Source organism: Mangifera indica, chromosome 10 (assembly GCF_011075055.1).
Source record: "Mangifera indica cultivar Alphonso chromosome 10, CATAS_Mindica_2.1, whole genome shotgun sequence".
Classification (NCBI taxonomy): domain Eukaryota; kingdom Viridiplantae; phylum Streptophyta; class Magnoliopsida; order Sapindales; family Anacardiaceae; genus Mangifera; species Mangifera indica.
The window spans coordinates 5,389,074-5,409,104 of NC_058146.1; the positions used below are offsets into that span (position 1 = coordinate 5,389,074).

Here is a 20,031-nt window from a genome sequence, read left to right on the forward strand (position 1 = left end):
TAAAATGGCAATAATCGAAAAATTCTTTGAAAATCTAAAAAATACGAGTCGATATATCGTAAAACGGTGAAATTCGAAAAAATGAAACTGAAATTCGAATTCTAAAAGTTGAAAAACCCTAGAATGGCAACAATCGAAAAATTCTTCGAAAATCTAAAAAATACGAGTCGATATCTCGTAAAACGGTGAAATTCGAAAAAACGGAACTGAAATTCAAATTCTAAAAGTTGAAAAATCCTAGAATGACAACAATAAAAAAATTCTTCGAACATCTGAAAAATACGAGTTGATATATCGTAAAACGGTGAAATTCGAAAAAACGGAACTAAAATTCAAATTCTAAAAGTTGAAAAACCCTAAAATAGCAACAATGAAAAAATTCTTCGGAAATCTGAAAAATACGAGTCGATCTATCATAAAACGGTGAAATTTGAAAAAACAAAAATGAAATTCAAAAACACGAATCAATATATCCTATAAATGAAAAAATTGAAATATTGAGTTGAAATTACGTTATTACATCATAAATTGTGCCAAAAGCTCCAAAATTCAAAAAATCGAATCTCAAATTTGAAAATTACATATGGAAAAACCCTAAAACAAAAAAAAAAAGATATAAAATTCGAAAACTACACGATCAGAAATCCTAGATAACAAAATTCTCAATTTACCCCCTCATGAAAATTCCTTTTTAAAACAGGTCAACTGTTATATGGTAAATTTCAGAAAAACTTGTTGTGTTCTAAGGAATCTCCCCGGCTCCCTAATATTTTAACAAAGCTATTTTACCCCCCTAACCCACGATCAATGTCTGCTGACCGTGGGAGAAATCGTTTGACCGTGGGAAATACTGTTCCCACGGTCGGATTGCCAATCCTTCGGCAGCCATTTGCAGCCAAAATTTGGTTGTTTTGGCCAAAATTTTTTCATAAATCAAATCTGCACGTTATATAACACAAAACCCCTCAATCAATTCAACGAAAATAACCAAGAATCAAAACATTTTAAGCATTGTTCAAATCGAAACCTTAAATTTTCAAACCTCAAAATCTCAATCAAATCTCAATAATATGAACAATAACTTGATTCAAACAAGATTATAGAAGATATAATAACCTCCTTTGTCATTTGCGGTTACCGGAAAGCAAGAAAATCGATGAAAATCTGGTCGACCGTGGGATGCACGTGGGAAAGTGGGAAATTTTGAATTTTCTTTGAATTTACACAGTGAAATGACCGTGGGAAGTAAGAAATTTGCTGTGTTTATATATGAGGGCAGTTTCGTCATTTCACAAAATTTGGACATTTTTGCTTAAACCTGAATATTTTGGGCAATTTTCTTAGACCCCCTAAATTTTGGCTATTTTTTATAATTTCCTCTTAAGATTTCACCCCTTACCTCGATAAACCTTCCAAAAATTAAATAAATAAAGCTATTCATTCTCAAAATCTTCACTCCATATTGTAGTTTCTTTGATGTTAGAGTATCAACCGCAGTAGCTAGAACTTACACTATTGTCCTCACCAATGAGAAGAAACGACTTCTTTGCTGACAAGAAGTAATGACTTCTGCAATGTTGGAAGCTATGATTTCTTTGCTGAAGAGAAAAAATTATAAATTTTCAAACTTGAAAAGATGTCCATCTATCATGTTTAAAGCGTTATACTGTGATGCATAAAAGGTTTACTTAATTATTTTTTTCAAAATTTTTTATGGTAAAATTACTATTTTGCATGTATAATATTCCTTTTTTTTTTTTTAAATAGAGTTTAAGTGAAAAATATGATTTATACCATCAAGAAATAAAAAACTATTTTTGGGTTAAACTTTGAGTGGACAAATGTAATTCACCCTGTCCCAAACGATTTCGTATTTGTATATTTCTCATTTTGACCCTAAAAATAGTAGCCATCAATTTGGTGCAGTTAGACCAAATTGTACATTTTCTAGTGAAATTCAAGTTAACATATATTCGAAAAGGTTTGATTAGTGGCCAAAATCATAACTATAGTGCAATTATACCATGTTGTATTTCGTCTAATGCGATTTTGATTAGATCATACCATTTTTGCGTGATTTAGTTTGAATCATGTTATAAAAGAATGTCATCTGATTGTTAGAATCACACAACGCTAATCTCTTTGGGTGCAATTTAACGTTAAGTAAATTTTTATTTTAAGAAATTGAAATGACTTTTATAGTAATCTACCCATAGCGTGGAAACTAGATTCATTTGTTGACGAGTAAAGAAATCAAACCCTAGATTGACGTGAATCGCAATTAGATAGGAGAGGATTGAGAGAACCGGAAGGTTAAGGAATTTTGGAGAGATAGGGTGAAATTTTAATAAAGTGAAAATTCCGTATTTATAAAGTTAACACAACCAGTTTTTCAGTTAAGTGGAAAAATTACATACAAGTCCCTAACTGTGAGCCACCATGTTGAGGATAACACTTTTTGCACATAACCCAAGTGCCGTACAGTTTAAAAACTATTCCTTTGACCCCTCAGAGATACTAACATTCCCCCGAAAATCAGACCTCCGCCAGGTCTGAACACTTCCCACATCTCAACCAAGTGCTATAAAGTTCGTAAACTATTCCTTTCACCCAAGTATTACTTATTTACTCGGAGTTTGTAATTTAAGATTCTACGGATGGGAATCATTAATTTACTCTTTTTTTTTAAATAATTCTTATACATCCAAATGTGTGATGAACTCATTTTGTATGATAATTACAAATCAGGAGAGATAATTATATTACTAAATCGTAATTACCGTAATTAAACAAGAGAGGGGAAGCGGCCAAGTGGATGGGGACAGAGACAAATAAGTAAACTCCACTCGGCCCACACGCGAGAAACAAGCTGTTAGAAAAATTGAAAACCCAAGCGGTGATGAAACCAAGGCAGAGGGGACGGAGATTTCGAGGGAAACCATTTCATTCTTCTTCATTAGCTAAGCCTAAGCTTCACCTCTACCAAACTCATAAGTCTATCTCTTGACTCTCGCTCTCTCATAATTTCATCTTCTTTCGATGGAGTCCTCCGCCACTCTTCGATCCTTCAACTGTAAGCTCCTCCTTTCATTCTGATCGATCTCACGTGCATTATGCATCTGGAAATTAAAGTTAATTGAAGTTTCGTTTTCGTTTATGTGAAGTGGAGGCGAAGTAGATTTAGAAGTTTTGCTTTGACGAAATGGCATTACAGCTACTTTCCATTATTTTTCTTGAATTTTTGTTTCTAGGTTATGTTTTCTTTTTTTTTTTTTTTTTATCGTTTAATTTTCCTCTTTCTGTGGCGGTTGAGTTTCTATCATATTATCAGTGAGAGGTTATATTTGTGGAAACATTTTAGTGGGATTCTTTGGAGAATAAATTTTATGAAGCATGAATTTGTTTGTTTCACTTTTGGTGAGTTATGTTTTAGCAAATGTTTTTTAATGTATTTTTTTCTCGATTCTTCTATTTTGTTATGCTGTTGAATTTATACTAGATCAGTAGCGAAAGGTTAATTGTTTATTATGTGAGAACTGACAGACACATCAAATATGTGTAATTCTTCTTGCATTTTATGATTTTTAGTGTGAACAAGCCGAGCATGATTGATGTTTGATATGCGATCTGATAATTAGACGCTATTTTGGATTCTAGATTCTATAGGTACCATTCCACACGTGGGATCGCTACTTGAAAGGCCTGGAATGGTGTCTGTTCAAAGTAGTTGCTGGCATGGCTTGAGTAAATTTCACAAACTCATTGCTTCTCCAGTGAAGCGATACAGGACAGTTGTATCGGGAGCAAAGACTTCTGAAGCTACTGTAGCAGCCAAGTCTGAAGGTGAGTTTCATAGTTTAAGTACTGTTCCATTGTGATGGTGTTAAAAGACTTATCCTCAATTGGTAATTTCAGGGCCGGTATTGTTAGAAATGTAGTTTCCATAGAGGTGAATTTTATAGTCAAAATGTTTAATATGGTGCATATGTGCTGCTACCGGTGATTAGGTTCATGCATGATACAACATAGGATGCTGAATTAATCATTTGTCACTGATTTTTAAATAGATCACTTGTCAAATCTAGAAGAGAAAGCCAGTGTCTGATGTATTTAAATTTAATTTAAGTTCTTTTTCTTTTTTTTTTCCATCCATTTGGCAATCCACTTATCAATGAAGGATCTGTTTTTATGTGAGGAAGTGCTGAACTCATGTTTGATTGCAATGGAATGAATGTTATGTAGAGAAACTATGCTTGCATTTGGGTTCTTATTCTGTATGCTAATCAGTTATAGGCAGGTGTGAGAATTACTTTACATATATGTCTTTCTGAATGTGATGTGTGAACTAATAATCAGCTCTTTATTTGGCTTTGTCATAATTATGATGAGGCAGTTTCATCTGGGAGTGCTACTCAAAGCTCTTTAGAGAAGAATACCCTGAGGAATGCAACCTTCCCAAGTGCAGTTGAGGTGAGTGGTTTTCTTTTTTTTTAAGCCCTATGTTTGCATGCAATTCTTAGTCCTTTTTGTTGCATGTTAACTACATATCTCTGCTTCTCCTTTCCATGTGCTCTACAGTTATTTCATATAAATTGATTGTGTTCATGTGTTGAGGTTATGCATTTCAATATGAGATGAAAGCCTTGAAATTTTCCTCTGTCCTGGAGCACATTTCATTTCTTCTTTTTTGAATTGAACTTCATTCACTCAAGAGTTTAAAGAAATTTATGAAATGATAATACATTTTGCTAACTTGACATTAATCTGCATTTCTTGCAACTTTTTCTTGGGATCTGAAATATAACTAGCATACTTATTGTTTGCGCATTACCAGGCATTGGTGTTGGAGGTCTGTGATGAGACAGAGGTTGCTGAGCTGAAACTGAAGGTACAATTCTGAACTTCCTCTTTCTTTGAAAGAAAAAGGGAAAATTACTGGCACTGCACTGAACACCTGCATAATTATGACGAAAGCCTTTTTCCCTTTATTTCATTGGAGAAATTGTGAGTATCTATGTTACTTTATGATAGGTTGGGGACTTTGAAATGCATATGAAGCGAAATGTTGGAGCCACTAAAGTTCCTATGTCAAACATTTCACCAACTACAGCACCACCTATTCCATCTAAACCTATGGATGTATCAGCACCTGCAGCAACACCACCAGCACCAAAACCCTCCAAAGAAAAAACCAGTCCTTTTGCTAATGTGTCCTTTGGAAAGTCACCCAAATTAGTAGCCTTTGAGGCTTCTGGACCCAATGGTTATGTTCTAGTATCTTCTCCAACGGTACATGTTTCTAGATAGTAAAGCCCACTTTAAAATATTTTGGAACAATGTTTTCCATGTAATTTATGTAATTTCTTCTTTGGCAGGTTGGTTCATTCCGAAGGAACAGAACAGTGAAAGGAAAGAAGCAACCTCCCATCTGTAAAGAGGTATCTTGGCTTCACGTTAGTTCTTGCTTTTACTCCATTGTGCTTTTCATTAATTGATCTTGTTCACAACCGATGATTGAAGTTTATAAATTCATAATATTTTTCACCTTCAAGATCTCTATGGAGTTAATGCAACTTTTATCATCAGTTTCATATTAAAGGCTAAAGTTATTATTGAAATTTAATTTCGTGATCCAAACATGAACTTTCAGGCTGCATTATGTATTACTATCATAAGTACTTAGATTCAATTTGCTTTCCATTGTATTTTGAATTAACTATCGCAAACTATTCAGGGTGATGTAATTAAAGAGGGACAAATAATAGGATACTTGGATCAATTTGGCACTGAACTTCCTGTGAAGGTGAGTTTACCTTTCTGACTTCACAATTCCAAATTATTTCCTCTCATAATAGATGTCTCATGATATTATGTGTACTTGGTTTGTTGAGCAGTCAGACGTGGCTGGAGAAGTATTGAAGCTCCTATTCAATGATGGAGGTATAACATTTGTCATCTCTTTGTTATTATCATGATCACATTCTGAAGTCTTGAGTCACTTACTATGGAGTATAACTATGCACTTTTGATTAGAAACCATACAAATCATTTGCCTATGGACGCTGACATGTGAAATAGCCAATATTGGCAAATTGTGCAGATCCGGCAATGAAGCTCTTGTAGTTACCTAATTTTTACTTTGTATGTTACAGAGGCTGTTGGTTACGGAGATCCTCTCGTTGCCGTCTTGCCATCGTTTCATGGTATTGAGTAAGCTCTCTCCTACTAATACCGTTTTTGCAGTCTTTGTTGTTGGAGAGTAAGGCCGACCGGCTTAACCATTTATTTCAAGTCCTTGAATTCTTTCCATCGATTGGTCTTTTCTGTTTGTTCAATCAGAAGACATGAATCTAATTGGTGATATGTACTTGACCTCAATGGATCAATTAAATTTAGTTGAAGACCCGTGAACAAGTTGATTAAGCAGACTATAGATTGAGAAAGAATATTGTCATTTATGTTTGGATCATATTCTTGTAAAATCTTTGTCAAGTTGTAGATGTTTGTTGTATCCCAAAAAATACAGACGGCTTCTATCTTCCTGTGACCATAACAATCCATGCAACATGTTTTATTAAAATCCCAAGCGATGGAGATTTTCTAATGAAAGCAACTGAATTTTGGGTATTTTACAAAATAAAGACCACAAATTGGATGGTGTCTATCCAAGCTGTCAGTTTGAGTTGAGGATTGTGTCTATTTTCTGTGTCTGAATTTTAGTTGATTTATACTTGAGTTAGAATAGATTTGATTGAATTAAAAATTTTTTTTTTTTTTAACTGAGTTTGAATCTTAATTTGTCGGGTTTGAACGGATTTGACTTAATCTTGAATTTAAGTTAGTTTAAACTCTATCCAAATTGAATTCAGCTGCAACTTGGGGCCAATCGCAAAAATAAGCAAAAGCATTTTGAGGCCAAAATTTTGCCCCTAGGCAGACGCTATTGGTTCCGTATACGTATTGAGTTGGCTCTGTGCTAACTGGTGGTCGTATCTGTCTCAAAATGGAGGACCACACGTGCCCTCTCCGATCAGCGGCCTCATTTTGCAACTAGATCGTATATGTTGCGTTACTTCGGTTTTACGACATCGTGTGAGTGTTATTCCAACTAATCTGAATTTCGGGTGTCACCTGACCTAACTTTTTTATTTTAGTCCTTGCGAAAAGTTTAATCTGTTCCCAAATGCAAATGTGTTGGATTTTGAAAATTCAAATTTTATTATATAATATTATATATAACTAAAATTGGATAAAATTATTATTTTATTATGAAATTTTAAAATTTTAAAATTTTATATTATTTTTTTAAAATTGGATAAAATTGTTTTTTTATTATTAAATCTTAAAATCTTTTAAAGTAAGGTTAAAAATGAGCCTAGTTGAGCATGAATAAGACCTAACTCGTTTTAGACTATACTCTGCTTAGGTTTTAGTTTGAGTTTGTCGAGTTTGCTCTATCATATGTTCATAATTGAGTTTGTGTTTGTTCTCTCTGACTCATCTGAGCTAAGCTCGTTTTGAGCCTGAATAAACTCATTATCTTTAGATAGGGTTGGAAACGACGTCGTTTGCTAAGAGTTTAAGCAAATCGAGCATGATTATAGTTTGGATTTGCGTTCGGGGTTCGTTTATAATTTTACTTTCCAACTCATACTCGGATTCGTATTCATTGTCTCAGACTTATGTTTAGGTTTGTCTAAGCTAAACTTATTTCAAACTTGAATAAACTTGCTTCAAATCCAACTCTAACCTAAACTTATATTATTTTCTGCCCCGTTGGTTTGAAAAATTAATTCAATACTCAAGTAGGAAGTTCTAGTTAACAGCAAAAGCAAGTACAGTTCGCAAAAATCCTATTTAGTTTTTGCCGGAAGAAATTCCAGCAGATACTTGTGGCGAACTGGATAAGCATGAGAAGCTTTTCTGTTGGATTGGACCTATCTCACACATTGGGAACTCTGAAGGGCTACATGAAATTCAGGTGCTGGATGCTACTAGGGATTTGAGCTTGAATTACTCACCTTCTCGTGTTGCAGGTGAAGCCTAGCAGGTTCCAGTAAAAGACAATGGAGAATTGGAGTTGAGATTGCCAAGATTCTGCAAAAACGCTGCGTTGAGAGCGAGCAAAAGATCTCTTTGGCTCTGGAGGTGTTTCCTTGTGACTTGCGAGACCAGCTTAATCAATACATAGACAACAGGTTGTATTAGGATGTTAATAGTTTTATGTGTTATGAACCTCTGTTAAAGTCTTATGCGTCGCGTTGGCCATCTCAACGCTGGCAAGAATATGAACCTCTCTTAAATTTCTGTTGGAGTTCGTCTTGTTGCATGGGTTACTCCACTCAAGGTAGTTTGTGGTTCATGTTAATAACGGGTCAATTAACATCGATGGACCAATGTTTAGTTACTACTTACTAGTACTAAACAACTTAGTTAAGTCAGAAAATTTTGTGACTTGTCCGATAACCATAGTGAATTCTTTGATTGGTATAATTTTTGGACTTGATAATATTCTTACCTGGTGGAATATTTTTTAATCTTGCAAATCTTCTAGGTTCTAAGGACTGTTCAAGCAGAAGGTATTCAAGGGCTTTCAAAGGCTGATTACAAAGTATATGTGCTTTCATGATTGTTCAAGTTTCATTTCTGGTTTTACTTCTATCTTGTGTAGATCATCAGTTGATGTGAATTTTCCAAATCAGCTGGTCCTGTTTGGCCCAAGTTCATAACTATCTGCACAAGCTTGATTAGTTGAGGAGTATACTATGTCTCAAATGATTTTGCAAACAGTGGTGGAAGGAGGTGCTCGTGCAAGCCATGTCACATTTGGAGCAAGGGGGACTGGGATACCAGCAAGAATTCAAGGAGGTACCAAAGAAAATCAAGTTGTTATATCACTTGATCCTGAAAGGCTATACATACAAAGAGAGAGAAGTTCCTGCCGCTGATTTAATATGGTATTCCGCAAAGTAGCACGGAAACTTACAATGGGGTGCGTTTCCACATTTCAGAAACGTTTCCATTTCTGAAACTTATAGGAAACGTTTCGGGTCATTTTCAAATTTTTGAAAAATTTTGAAACACATTTCTTTTAGAAGAAAATTTATGAAATCGATTAAATACATATCTTTTATATTTTCAAACCGAAAATGTCTTTAAATCTCATATTGAATCCATCTTCTCTCTATTCTTTGATGTGTTATTCATCTTTTTCCCAACATATCATATAGATTAGTGTGTATGAGTGTTTTTTTCTTAAATATCTATATGTATTTGCTCAAAAATAATTTACAATATATTCTATAATTCTATTTTATAGTATTATTTTTATTCATTCTTTTTTTATTATTTATTTTTATATTATACAAATTTATGTATTTTTGTTATAAAAAATTTAGTATTTATAAAAAAAAACCTTTATATTTTTCATATTTATAAGTTTTTTCATGTTTTCGTTTCCTATAATTTTAAAAAAATACCTTTTCACGTTTCTTCGTTTCCGTTTCCGTTTCCGCGCTACATAGGTATTCCCGCTGCCAGACTGTGTAGCAGAATTGTTGTCTTTTTTTGTGTGTAAAGTATCATTGAATTTCTTTGTGAATGTATATATTTCTTCGTCTCATAAAGAACACATTGTGCCATGCTTTTCAGGACCTCCGAAAAGGCCTTGATCTTGAGATTATATCACCAGAGGTACTACAGAATTTCTTTGACGTGAAACAGTATCCTCTTCTTTCAGAACTTGCTTATCGCTTCCAGGTATATTTTCTTGCTGAAAAGATTCTTGTTTGGTCTTCAAGCATCAGGGAGTTTCATGTTGCTTTCTTAAGTTTTGTGACTCTGTCTATTCTTTGGTTCAATAATACTTTCCAAAATTCTGATTAGAGAAAATAATGGTGCTACAAACAAGAGCATTTGATTACAGCATAGTTTTTAACAGATGCTCAATTTCTCCATAACTCATTTGAATAAAGGTTTTTGGGGAAAGGTCGTTAGTCAATCCCTAATTCTTGCATAGATTAGCAATAGAAGAAGCAATTTCGATAAACACGACTCTCTTGGCCCACTATGAGAGGCGTAAAGAGAGTTATTTTTGAAGAGCTTGACTATGTTATCAGGGATAATCTTAAGGAAATAGTTGTTGACTTTTTCACTGGCTGGCTTCCTGCCCCAATTATCTCATTCCTTTCATGTGATTATGAGATTAACATACCAGACAAAGTCGAGGCTTTTAAAGGTCTTCTTGGGTCCATTCCAGATTGTGCGTTTCAAAAAAATCTTGTTGGTAACGACTGGAATCTCAGTCATGGATCTGCCTTGGCGCTTGTTGGTGATATGAAAATGGCTGGTGTTAGATCTATGTCCTGTATTGGGGCTGTGGCTTCCTCAAATGTTTTGTATGTGATACGCAAATTCATAATCCACCATTGATTACTAATCAACATAACAAAATGTCACCAATTCTTAAAACAGCAGTCATCTATGGCTGTTTGTGGACCATATTTAGTAATTATTAGCATATCATTGCATAAGTCAGTCCTAGAACCATGTTATAGGGACATTCATCCCTGACTGAAATTGTTTGAAATGGCGAGGCCTAGGTCATTATGATCTATATTTTTATCACAAGAAAAAGTCTGCAAGACAGATAATTGTATGGTGTTATTCAAGTGAAATATTTTGGGTTATTGTCATGGATCCCTGGGAGATCCTAAAGTTTTATTGTTAACCCATGTTGTAAAAAATAAATTGGTAATGGAATTTCAAAATCTCTGACAGTATCCTTAATAATTGCCCGATATTCTTTAAACTGCATAGATTGTTTTTTTATTTCTGATATTTACAACTGGTAGTACCAAGGTTCTTTGTGATATACCAGTACGGTTTTGACCATGACTCATTAACTCGCAATGGTAGTATAATTATTTTTTGATTAATCTTTTCTGGTGAACTCTCAGAATCACCACTTATGGCACCAGAATTGCAGTTGCATTCTTTTTATTCTCTCGCTATTAACATGAGTTTTCTTTCACGAAATGCTATAGCAATGGGTTGATCTTGCATGCCCTTTGGAATACAAACTTGGAAGAGCAAGCCCACTTACAGAACACCAGAATCTCCTAGTCCTGCTACACTGGAATGCAACACTACAGAAGAGGGTAGTATAGATAAAATCCAGAACCAATGGGGTGATAATTTTCGTTTTAATTGTCTTTTCATTACATAGATTACTGTTCCAATGATTCTGGGAGATTTGCAATTTGAATATTTATCTCTGACTGGACTGTGAGTTGTTAAATATAATTCTTTCAAATTTTGGTAAATATATAGTGTAGGCAGCAGCACTAATTGCATAATCCATGGGTATCAAATCAACATTCCATGTGAACTTGCATAATCTATTGTTGGAGGGATGAAGAAAAGGAATGAATGACTGCACAATTTAGGCTCTCTTGTAGGGCGCTTGTGTGGGATTAATTTAGCAGTCATGAAGTGAAATAATTAACCTGACCCATCATTTAATAGAGTATTTAGGTTGTAGAGTTTTTAAAATGTCTGATATTTTTAAAACAATGGTGATTAGTTTTATTGTCAACTTCCATGATTTAATAGAGCATTTAGGGTTTGGAAGCGCTACCGTTCTAGTCTCCTCATGAGTATATGACCAAAGGTCATTGTTTCCTGTTTCTCAAAAGATTGTAGAGTTTTAGTAAGGGCTTAATTTTGAATGGGTGCATAAAGTGAGGTCACTGGGTATGCAGAGTGAGGACCATGGATTTCTAGATTACCAAAAAAGAGAAATTATTATTAAAACAACCTTTCACTTACAATGTATTCAAACTGAAATGAAGATGTGAATATTTGCTTATGAATGATTTATAAAGCTACCTTGGAAAGTGATAGCTAGGTAGTGCCTTTACAATACAGTCTTGTGAATAAGCCTAATTTTCATCAATGTTTAGACTCATTCAGACACGTCTTCTCCATCCTCTGCAGCAGCCTCTGTTTGACCTTTTCTAAGGCAAATTGTAGATTCTCCAGCTGCATCATTTAATTTGATTGTTAATAGTTAAATTTATAATATCATTTTTGTTACAGTGGTAGCAATATCTCTACCTCTTTCATAGCAAACTTGTTATGGATGAACAACCCATTGAACAGATCAAGACTATTCTTTAAGGTGCTCTCTTTCTGCAAAAACAATATCTTAAGTCAATGCTTCTCCTTTTTGTACTAGGTTTATATGTTTTTTTTTTTTGGGTTAATTGAATATGGAGTGAAAAGAAAAATTAAATTTTCGAGCATACCAATTGTATAAGTGTCTCAAATCCCCTAGTGTTCATGGGTGTTGACTGTATCTCCATTTCTGATAAAACCCTGTGCAGGAGGTAGAAGCTTTTAACTTTAATAATATCGGATATAATTTACTCTCTTTTATCAATTAGCAGAACTTGAAAACCATAATACCTGCCAATTATGTGAGTAAGAAGTTGGCTTTTGGCTGCTAATTTATCGTGTTCTTCGCAAGACATCTCAAGCATCTTGCAACCCTGTTTATTTAAGATAAATAAACTTCTTATTTGCTGGAAAGTAGGAACAGGTTGACTCTGACACGGCAGATATTACGATATCCTTGTCTCTTATCATGTTACTCATTGGTCAAGGTCAGCAATGGTTATCGTTTAATCCTTCACCCTATTCTAATTATCCTATTTTTATATTCATTATTATGATAATTAATGGTGGCTTGCCTGCAAAGCAAAGATTACTAACAGTTGGACTATGCACTTACCTCCTTTTCAAAGATTTGTAGGAAGCTGGAGCAGGTTTCCTCGTCCCTTATTCGAACTCGGTCAAACACGAAAGTGAGATCCTTCCATGAATCTTTTCCGCTCTCTGGACCAAACATAGGGTGAGTGCAAAGCACATCCATCTCTGCCGGCAACACCTGAGTAAGCAGCACAAATTCATTGTTTGACATATGCATATAATAGAATAGTGGGAAATTTTTTTAATGCTGGTTTACTTGCAATAGGAGGTTTCTTGGGTGCTCTTTGACAGAAAGAACATCGGCAATGAGCCTAGGTCGCTTTAGGAAATTTAGTGGCAGTGACTTGAGGACCTCGGATAGAGATAAAATCGATGTGCATATCAATATGACATCGTTATCAGCTTCAAGAAATGCACCTAGGTCCCTGAAAAAGTAAAAATAGGAATTATGCAATGTGCAATAAGCAATATGAATAGCTGGATTAACTTACCAAGTTATGGGACATTTACCTGAAAAATGAGATACCCATCTGATGACAGAGTTGAGAGTGATCGGTACGAGAAGTGGCATGCAAAATATGGCCTTGTTTGATCATAGTCTTGGCCAGGAACTGGCCGAATGTGCCAAAGCCTAGTATGCCTATCTTCAGAGTTCTTGAGGAGGAAGAAGATGATAAAACTGACATTTTGCTAGGAAAGAGAGAGAGTGTGTATGCCCTTCTAGGATGCCTCCATAAGATGAGCCGTGCTTAAGTAGGGCACGCCTACGCAGAAGAGCCGTGGCTGTGGATAGGGTCTTCAAACCTGTAGTGATCCATCTTAGGAGGTAATATACGGGCCCATCTGCTGACTTTTCGTAAGATTATCATTTACCACACAATTCCAATCGGATAATATGTCCATGTCATGTCGTTATACAGTAATTAAATTGACTAAAATTTTGTGGTGATGTTCAATGAATCTCCACTGAGACATGTTGGATACGTACAATTATTGTTATTATCATTATAAGTAGGGAAAAGAATAATTTTCCATTCAAATTTGAATCGAAATTTAAAACAACACTTATGATAGATAAAAAATTTAAATATTCATTTATAGGTTAATTATTATTTAAATTTTTAATTAAGAGCAGAGGTAAAATCATTATTTTGTCTACAAACTTTAAAATTTTAAAATTTCTATCATTTTTTCCTTAGGTTTTAAAAACTAACGCTTCAATTTATTCTTAAAGTTTTAAAAGTTTAAATTTCACTTCTAAGGTTTGTTTCTTTTTTTGGCCACCATTATTCCGACCGATAACTGACACTTTCCATATATCTTCCATCTCTAACTACAAAGGATGACAAAGGACAATTATTCATCGTCCAAATTTAGATGATGAAGAGTCATCCAGATCTACAAGAAGAGACAAAAAAACAAGGCTTTGTCATTCTTTAACGCGACAGCAAAGGATGACTCTTCGTCTTCTTTCGTTGTCGCATCTGGATGACGAAACATTATCCTTAATCTTTTTTTGTAGATTTGGACAATGAAGAGTCATATTTCATAGCTGGAGATGGAAGATGGGTAGAAAGCACTGGCCGTTGGTTGGAATGATGGTGGTCGAAGAAGGAAGCAAACCCTAAAGGTAAAATCTAAACTTTGTAAACTTTGAGAATAGGTTGAAGTGTTAGTTTTTAAAATCTGGGAGGATGATAGAAATTTTAAAGTTTTAAAGTCTATAGATAAAATGATAATTTTATCTATGTCTTTAATTGAAAATTTGGACGACAATTAGCCTATGGGTGAGTGTTTGAGTTTTTTAACTGTCGTAGGTAATAATTTTGATATTAGATCAAAATTTTGATGGGAAATAGTCCCTTTCCCTTGTAAATATAAAATATTTCTTATGCAGGAAAAAATATTAATATGAAAAAATAAAGAGAAATTAATTAAAATAAACATGTTTGATGGGGTATGTATTATAGTTTAAAAAACTGAATCAAACTAGATGGTTTGATTAAGAACTGGGAGCTAATCTCATTTAGATAAATTTTAGACTCGAAAAGGTTTTAAATTGAGGTGAGTTATAGTTGAATTGACCCCTATCCATTAATTTATAGATTTTTTATTAAAGTCAAATTTTTATTACATCAACATAAATTACAATACACTACGTTTGGTTATGAGTATACTGGAAGGGATTTCACTATTCTTTGCAGCAAAGAGGAGCTTGTGCACTGACTAACTACTCCTTAAGACTTCTTGACAAAATGGAGTGAGTGAAAGAAAGAATAGATCATTTATGGATATGTTTGTTGTTTGAGAAAGGGTTGCCTAAGGCCTTTTAGGTTAAGGCAACAAATACCTCAGTCTATGTGCTGAATTTGATGCCTACAAAGGCTTTGAAAGGCACAACTCATGAAATATGACACGGAGTTAAGCCATCTGTTAAACACTTAAAGAGTCTTCGACTGTGAGTTATATCCATATTCCAAATGAGAAGAGAAGCAAGCTTGATATGAAATCTGAAGTTGGAATTCTTGTTGGTTACAATGGGGTTTCCAAAGATTATAGGATTTATAATCCTAAAACCAAGAAGCCTTTGGTAAGCAGAAATGTTAAGTTTGATGAGTTTACAAAGTGGAATTGGGAGGAAAATGAAGTAGAAGGGATTGGTTTAAGTAAAGCTTCAAACTCTAATTCTCAAATGCAAGATGAAGACGAAGGAGAAAATTTAGGTGATATCAATGATGTTCTAGTCAAAGGCACAAGAACACTTGAAGATATCTACACTAGATGCAATGTAGCCTCTTGAAAACTTACCTTTTATGTTGAAGCAGCAAGCAATGATGGTTGGAAAGCTGCAATGAAAGAGGAGATGAATATGATCAACAAGAATTCAACTTGGAAACCTGTTGACATGCCCAAGGATCAAAAGGTCATTGGTGTTAAGCGGGTTTATAGAACCAAATTCAATCCTAATGGTTCTATTAAAAAACTCAAGACAAAGCTAGTGGTGAAAGGATAATTACAACAAAAAGGAATCGATTTCTCAGATACTTTTACGCCAGTAGCAAGGTATAATACTATTATGCTGCAAATAGCCTTAGCAGCCAAGTTAAATTGGAAAGTCTATCACTTGGATGTGAAGTCTGCATTCCTAAATGGAATGTTAAATGAAGACATCTTTGTTGAAAAACCTATAGACTTTCAAATTCCAGGAACTAAAGATAAGGTTTACAAGCTTCACAGGGCTTCATATACCTGAAACAGACCCCAAGGGCCTGGTATGGTGTAGCTAAATTCATTCATATAACTGAAGCAAGGATTTGTGTGCGGTAAAAATGAAGTCAAATAAAACTATGTGTACTCACTTTAAGTATATAAATGGATACACACTTAGTATGTATAACATGTATAAGTGTATATCTATTTGTATATTCAAATGAATACGTATAGTATTGCTCAAATGAGGCCACCCTCTATGTAAAGAAGACTGAAAATGAATTGAAGCTGGTGGTTTCATTACATGCCGATGACCTCTTAGTAATTTAGTTTTCTTGGAAAACATAAGGGGAAGAATGAATCCAGATGGAATATAAAATTTAGTTGCTTTAATGTTGATTGCTCAAATCCTGACTATGATTTACATGCCAATTCTTTTAGAAAATATTTGATTTGGATAATATTTTATTATAAAAAATAAAACGCTATTATAAAAATTGATTAGTAGAAGATTACTCTATTGAAAAAAAATTAATATATATTTTTATTTATTAATTTTTTTAAGGAAAAAATAATCTCATTTTTAATTAATATAACAAATAACATAAAAAAATATTTTAGAATGATTATATCTAAAAAAATTCAAATAAAATAATATACTAGCATTTTTTATTACTTATTTTTTATTAAATTTTATCAATCATAATAATAATTTATACTCAAGAATTTTTAAGATAATCTTTTAATTTTGATAATAAAATATTTCTAAAGTATAAACCTTCTTAATATTAAAGAATTATTAGAATATTTTATTACATTGGATATCAAATAAATAAATTAATGTTAATAATAAAATATAATTTTTTATTATAGAAAGTATGAATATAGTACAGGAAGCAAAATTTAAAAGGAAAACTGATCTGAAATAACTAATCTATTATAAGTTTGTGACATTCTTGTTGCAGTGGTTAACGAACCACTGAAATGGAAAATCTATTATCAGATTCATTAGAGGGAATGCCAGCCTCTACATTATTTCCCGCCCGCTCGCTGCGCATCATCAGCTTCTGCCTGATTCTTTGCTGCTGCACCACCAAAACTGATGCATTGGTTGGAAAATCAGGCGAAGCAAGCATATCCCCTACGACTCCAAGCTCACGGCACTCGCTCCAGGCCTCAAGTCCAGCAAATATTTCTGACTCTGGATGGTATCTTCCTACCAAAATCAAATCAAAACTATCTACCAACCCCATTAGACGTTCAGCTAGATTCGACCCATCTTTCACCACCTCTTCTACATACTCGAAATTCTTCTTTCCCATGTTCGAACGAATGTATTCATCGATCAGATTGCTGCCACGCTTTCTATCTTTAGTGTTTTCAGCTCCAAACTGAAGGACTCTGATGACTACAAGGCGAACAGATTCATGTCTAGCCATGCGAAATGCATATGATAGTGACTCATTATCATCTGGGCCGCCGATGTATAGAGCTGCAACCTGGAATAATGAACGCCGGGCGAGAACAGAAACTGACCCGTTTGCCATTCCTCTGTCAACAAGAATTCCAACTGAACATGGGGCCTTGTTGAGGACATTGATGTTGAGTGACTGGAGGGAAGTGCTCACAGACTCAACGCCACCATCGATAGCCCATTGTTTGTGGAATGGCATGATTATAATCTTGGCTCGTTTGTCGCAAGCCATTTGACAGATGTTATCATACATTGTGTGGATGTGGGATATTGAAGTGAAGGATTCAACCATAGCATTGCCTTGATTATGTTCTTCATAGATTCTTAATGCATTCACTATTGGGCCTGCTGAAGATGATGCGTTTGTCTTATGATTATCATCGTTCAAGAAAAGTAGTGGGGTGGCTCTCCCTACAATCTCGACAAGAATCATTGCTGTAACAAAAATGGGGCTGTCTTGGGCGGCGCAGGAGGCATCCAAGAGATTGATAACTGCAGGAATGTTATCTTGGTTTTGAATGCAGACCAAAATTCGAAACTCTGAATCTCGCTTGGCATGTTGAATGGTGTTTATGTTGCTCGAAATGTATTGACTTGAAGGATCATAGAATTGTTTGATCAATGGGGTTATGATTGCCATTACCACCAACACTGATAAAACACCCAGAGCAAAATATTCTTCGGTTAAAAGCTGTCAAAACAAACAACTTCTGTTATAGCAAGTACCATCGAAAGTAATAAACGATGTCATTGAAAGAGCTTTAGTTCACACCTTGGAGTCCTTCCATATACTGAACATCATGAGATCAATAGAGCCTCTTGCATTCAGAATGAGTCCAAGCACAAATGCTTCTTGTTTAGGCATCTCGTAATAGATCCCTGGCAACATCACTGCTAAGATCTTGACAACGGAGGCAAGGACAACAACGAGTGCCACAGTCCAAAAAGCTTGAAAATGAATCTTGAAAACATCTGTTTCCATTCCTAATATGGCAAGGAACAAGGGAAAAAAGAAACTTGAAATAAAACTATCTAGCTTTGATTCTAAAGCAGATCCTAACGGGGGACCTTCGGGGACAACAAAGCCTAAAACTAAAGGTCCGAGGCCATAATGCTGGCCTGCAATCTCACTTAAAATCCCCGAAATAATGACTATCAGAAAAACGCAAAAGATACAGCCTCCATCAGGTTTCCCATCAGGTGAATTTTTGAACATCCACATTATTGCTGGCCTGAATATGAACACAATAACGATCACAAGAGCCATTGGTGTAAGAAGTGAGCCCGCCACTTTTGCCATATCGGAAGTGAGAGCATAATTAAATGAGAAAAAGAGGACGTTGACAGAAATGGAGATTGTGTTAGCAAACATTGCTGCAGAGAGAGCCAGGTGGCCAAGGTTAGTGTTAATAAGTTTAAGCTCAGTTAATAGACTGGCGACCACTGGACAAGCTGTTAGATGCTGTGTTGCAGCTATGAAGAAAGGAGACTTTCCTTGGTTGAAAATTTTTGATAACACGAGTGATAGTCCCATGGGGAGTGTAGTTGAGAAGAGGAAGAGTGTCAAGCCTATCATCTTGCCCTTTCTTCCTGGTTGAAACATCATGCCTAGATTCATTTTCAGCCCAAGTAAGAAGACGAAGAACATAAGGTTAAATACTGCTACATTTTTAACAAGGTTTAACCCTGCTATAGGGAACAAGCGGTTTGAAAATTTGTCAAGATTCCCCAGCACTGATGGCCCAAATATTAGACCACTCTGTTCACAAGCACAATTATGTTACCATAAATGTCAATTATGCAGAAAGAAAATAATAACATGACCATTAGATTTGGAAGAGAAAACATACAAGAAGATGCGAAACGAGCTTCGATTGTCCCAGAGGCTTGAGAAGGAATTCGAACAATAAGGAGACTGAGGAAAACACAGAGAACTCAATCATGAAAAGGGAATATGGGACTTTGAGAGGGTTGCCGCTGTACCATATAACACCTTGTGCCGCTCTCTGTGTGTTTTGGCAGATATAAGTCCTGTTTCCCAGGTTCACGCTCTTTGTTGCTATGTCAGCCATTTTGTCTTTTGGAAATGTTGAAACAAGTAACAAAGGAAACGACGAAGAAGAAGAAAGAAAGGTTATTACAGGTCTGTCCAGGTAACCAAAAAAAAAAAAAAACAGAAGCAGGGGAAACAGAGAAACAGAAAGAAATCAACCTTATATTTGGGACTCCCATTATTCTTCGGTTGTTAACTTTCAGTAATTTTTTTTCCCTTACAGGCCACTAATTCTTCGATTTAATCGGATCTTTATCTTGTTATTTTATTTTTAAAAAAATTCATGGAAACATCCCTCACCCTATTTTGTAAAATATATATTTTTTAATATTATTATTGAAATAATAATTTTATTTTTCATCTTATTTTAAAAGTTTTAATAAAAATTAATTTATAAATAAATGTTCAAATTTTTTAAATCTTACATTAAAATTTAAGTGAAAAGTACTCTTTTAACCTTTAAAAAATATTAATTACCCTTTTTAAATATTTAATACTTTTTTAATATTGAAAAATTATCAAT

General features: G+C 34.5%; 3 protein-coding genes and 1 pseudogene across 4 annotated transcripts; 2 read left to right on the forward strand and 2 right to left on the reverse strand.

Annotated features, from left to right (window-relative positions):
- Nucleotides 1-2,861: 2,861 nt before the first annotated feature.
- On the forward strand, nucleotides 2,862-6,538 carry LOC123228133 (biotin carboxyl carrier protein of acetyl-CoA carboxylase-like). The gene is made up of 9 exons (XM_044653379.1): nucleotides 2,862-3,073; nucleotides 3,658-3,843; nucleotides 4,394-4,470; nucleotides 4,835-4,888; nucleotides 5,032-5,289; nucleotides 5,376-5,438; nucleotides 5,735-5,803; nucleotides 5,895-5,940; nucleotides 6,153-6,538. The coding sequence occupies exons 1-9, from the start codon at nucleotides 3,040-3,042 to the stop codon at nucleotides 6,212-6,214; spliced, it is 849 nt and encodes a 282-aa protein (XP_044509314.1). The 5' UTR covers nucleotides 2,862-3,039; the 3' UTR covers nucleotides 6,215-6,538.
- A 2,227-nt stretch (nucleotides 6,539-8,765) lies between these two features.
- On the forward strand, nucleotides 8,766-11,116 carry LOC123227844 (annotated as a pseudogene).
- Nucleotides 11,117-11,785: 669 nt separating this feature from the next.
- LOC123227930 (arogenate dehydrogenase 2, chloroplastic) lies at nucleotides 11,786-13,541 on the reverse strand. The gene is made up of 7 exons (XM_044653077.1): nucleotides 13,282-13,541; nucleotides 13,028-13,196; nucleotides 12,794-12,949; nucleotides 12,469-12,551; nucleotides 12,309-12,378; nucleotides 12,118-12,192; nucleotides 11,786-12,042 (listed from the first exon to the last, which is right to left on the reverse strand). The coding sequence occupies exons 1-7, from the start codon at nucleotides 13,455-13,457 to the stop codon at nucleotides 11,953-11,955; spliced, it is 819 nt and encodes a 272-aa protein (XP_044509012.1). The 5' UTR covers nucleotides 13,458-13,541; the 3' UTR covers nucleotides 11,786-11,952.
- Nucleotides 13,542-16,883: 3,342 nt separating this feature from the next.
- Nucleotides 16,884-19,739, reverse strand: LOC123227218 (cation/H(+) antiporter 15-like). 2 transcript variants are annotated; one of them, XM_044651921.1, is made up of 4 exons: nucleotides 19,668-19,739; nucleotides 19,306-19,532; nucleotides 18,228-19,214; nucleotides 16,884-18,146 (listed from the first exon to the last, which is right to left on the reverse strand). In XM_044651921.1, exons 2-4 carry the CDS (start codon nucleotides 19,525-19,527, stop codon nucleotides 16,950-16,952), a joined length of 2,406 nt encoding a protein of 801 aa, XP_044507856.1. In that variant the 5' UTR covers nucleotides 19,528-19,532; nucleotides 19,668-19,739; the 3' UTR covers nucleotides 16,884-16,949. The 2 variants fall into 2 exon arrangements, with proteins under 2 accessions (XP_044507856.1, XP_044507857.1); XM_044651922.1 differs by lacking the exon at nucleotides 19,668-19,739 and having other exon boundaries at nucleotides 18,228-19,063; nucleotides 19,306-19,434.
- Nucleotides 19,740-20,031: the final 292 nt, after the last annotated feature.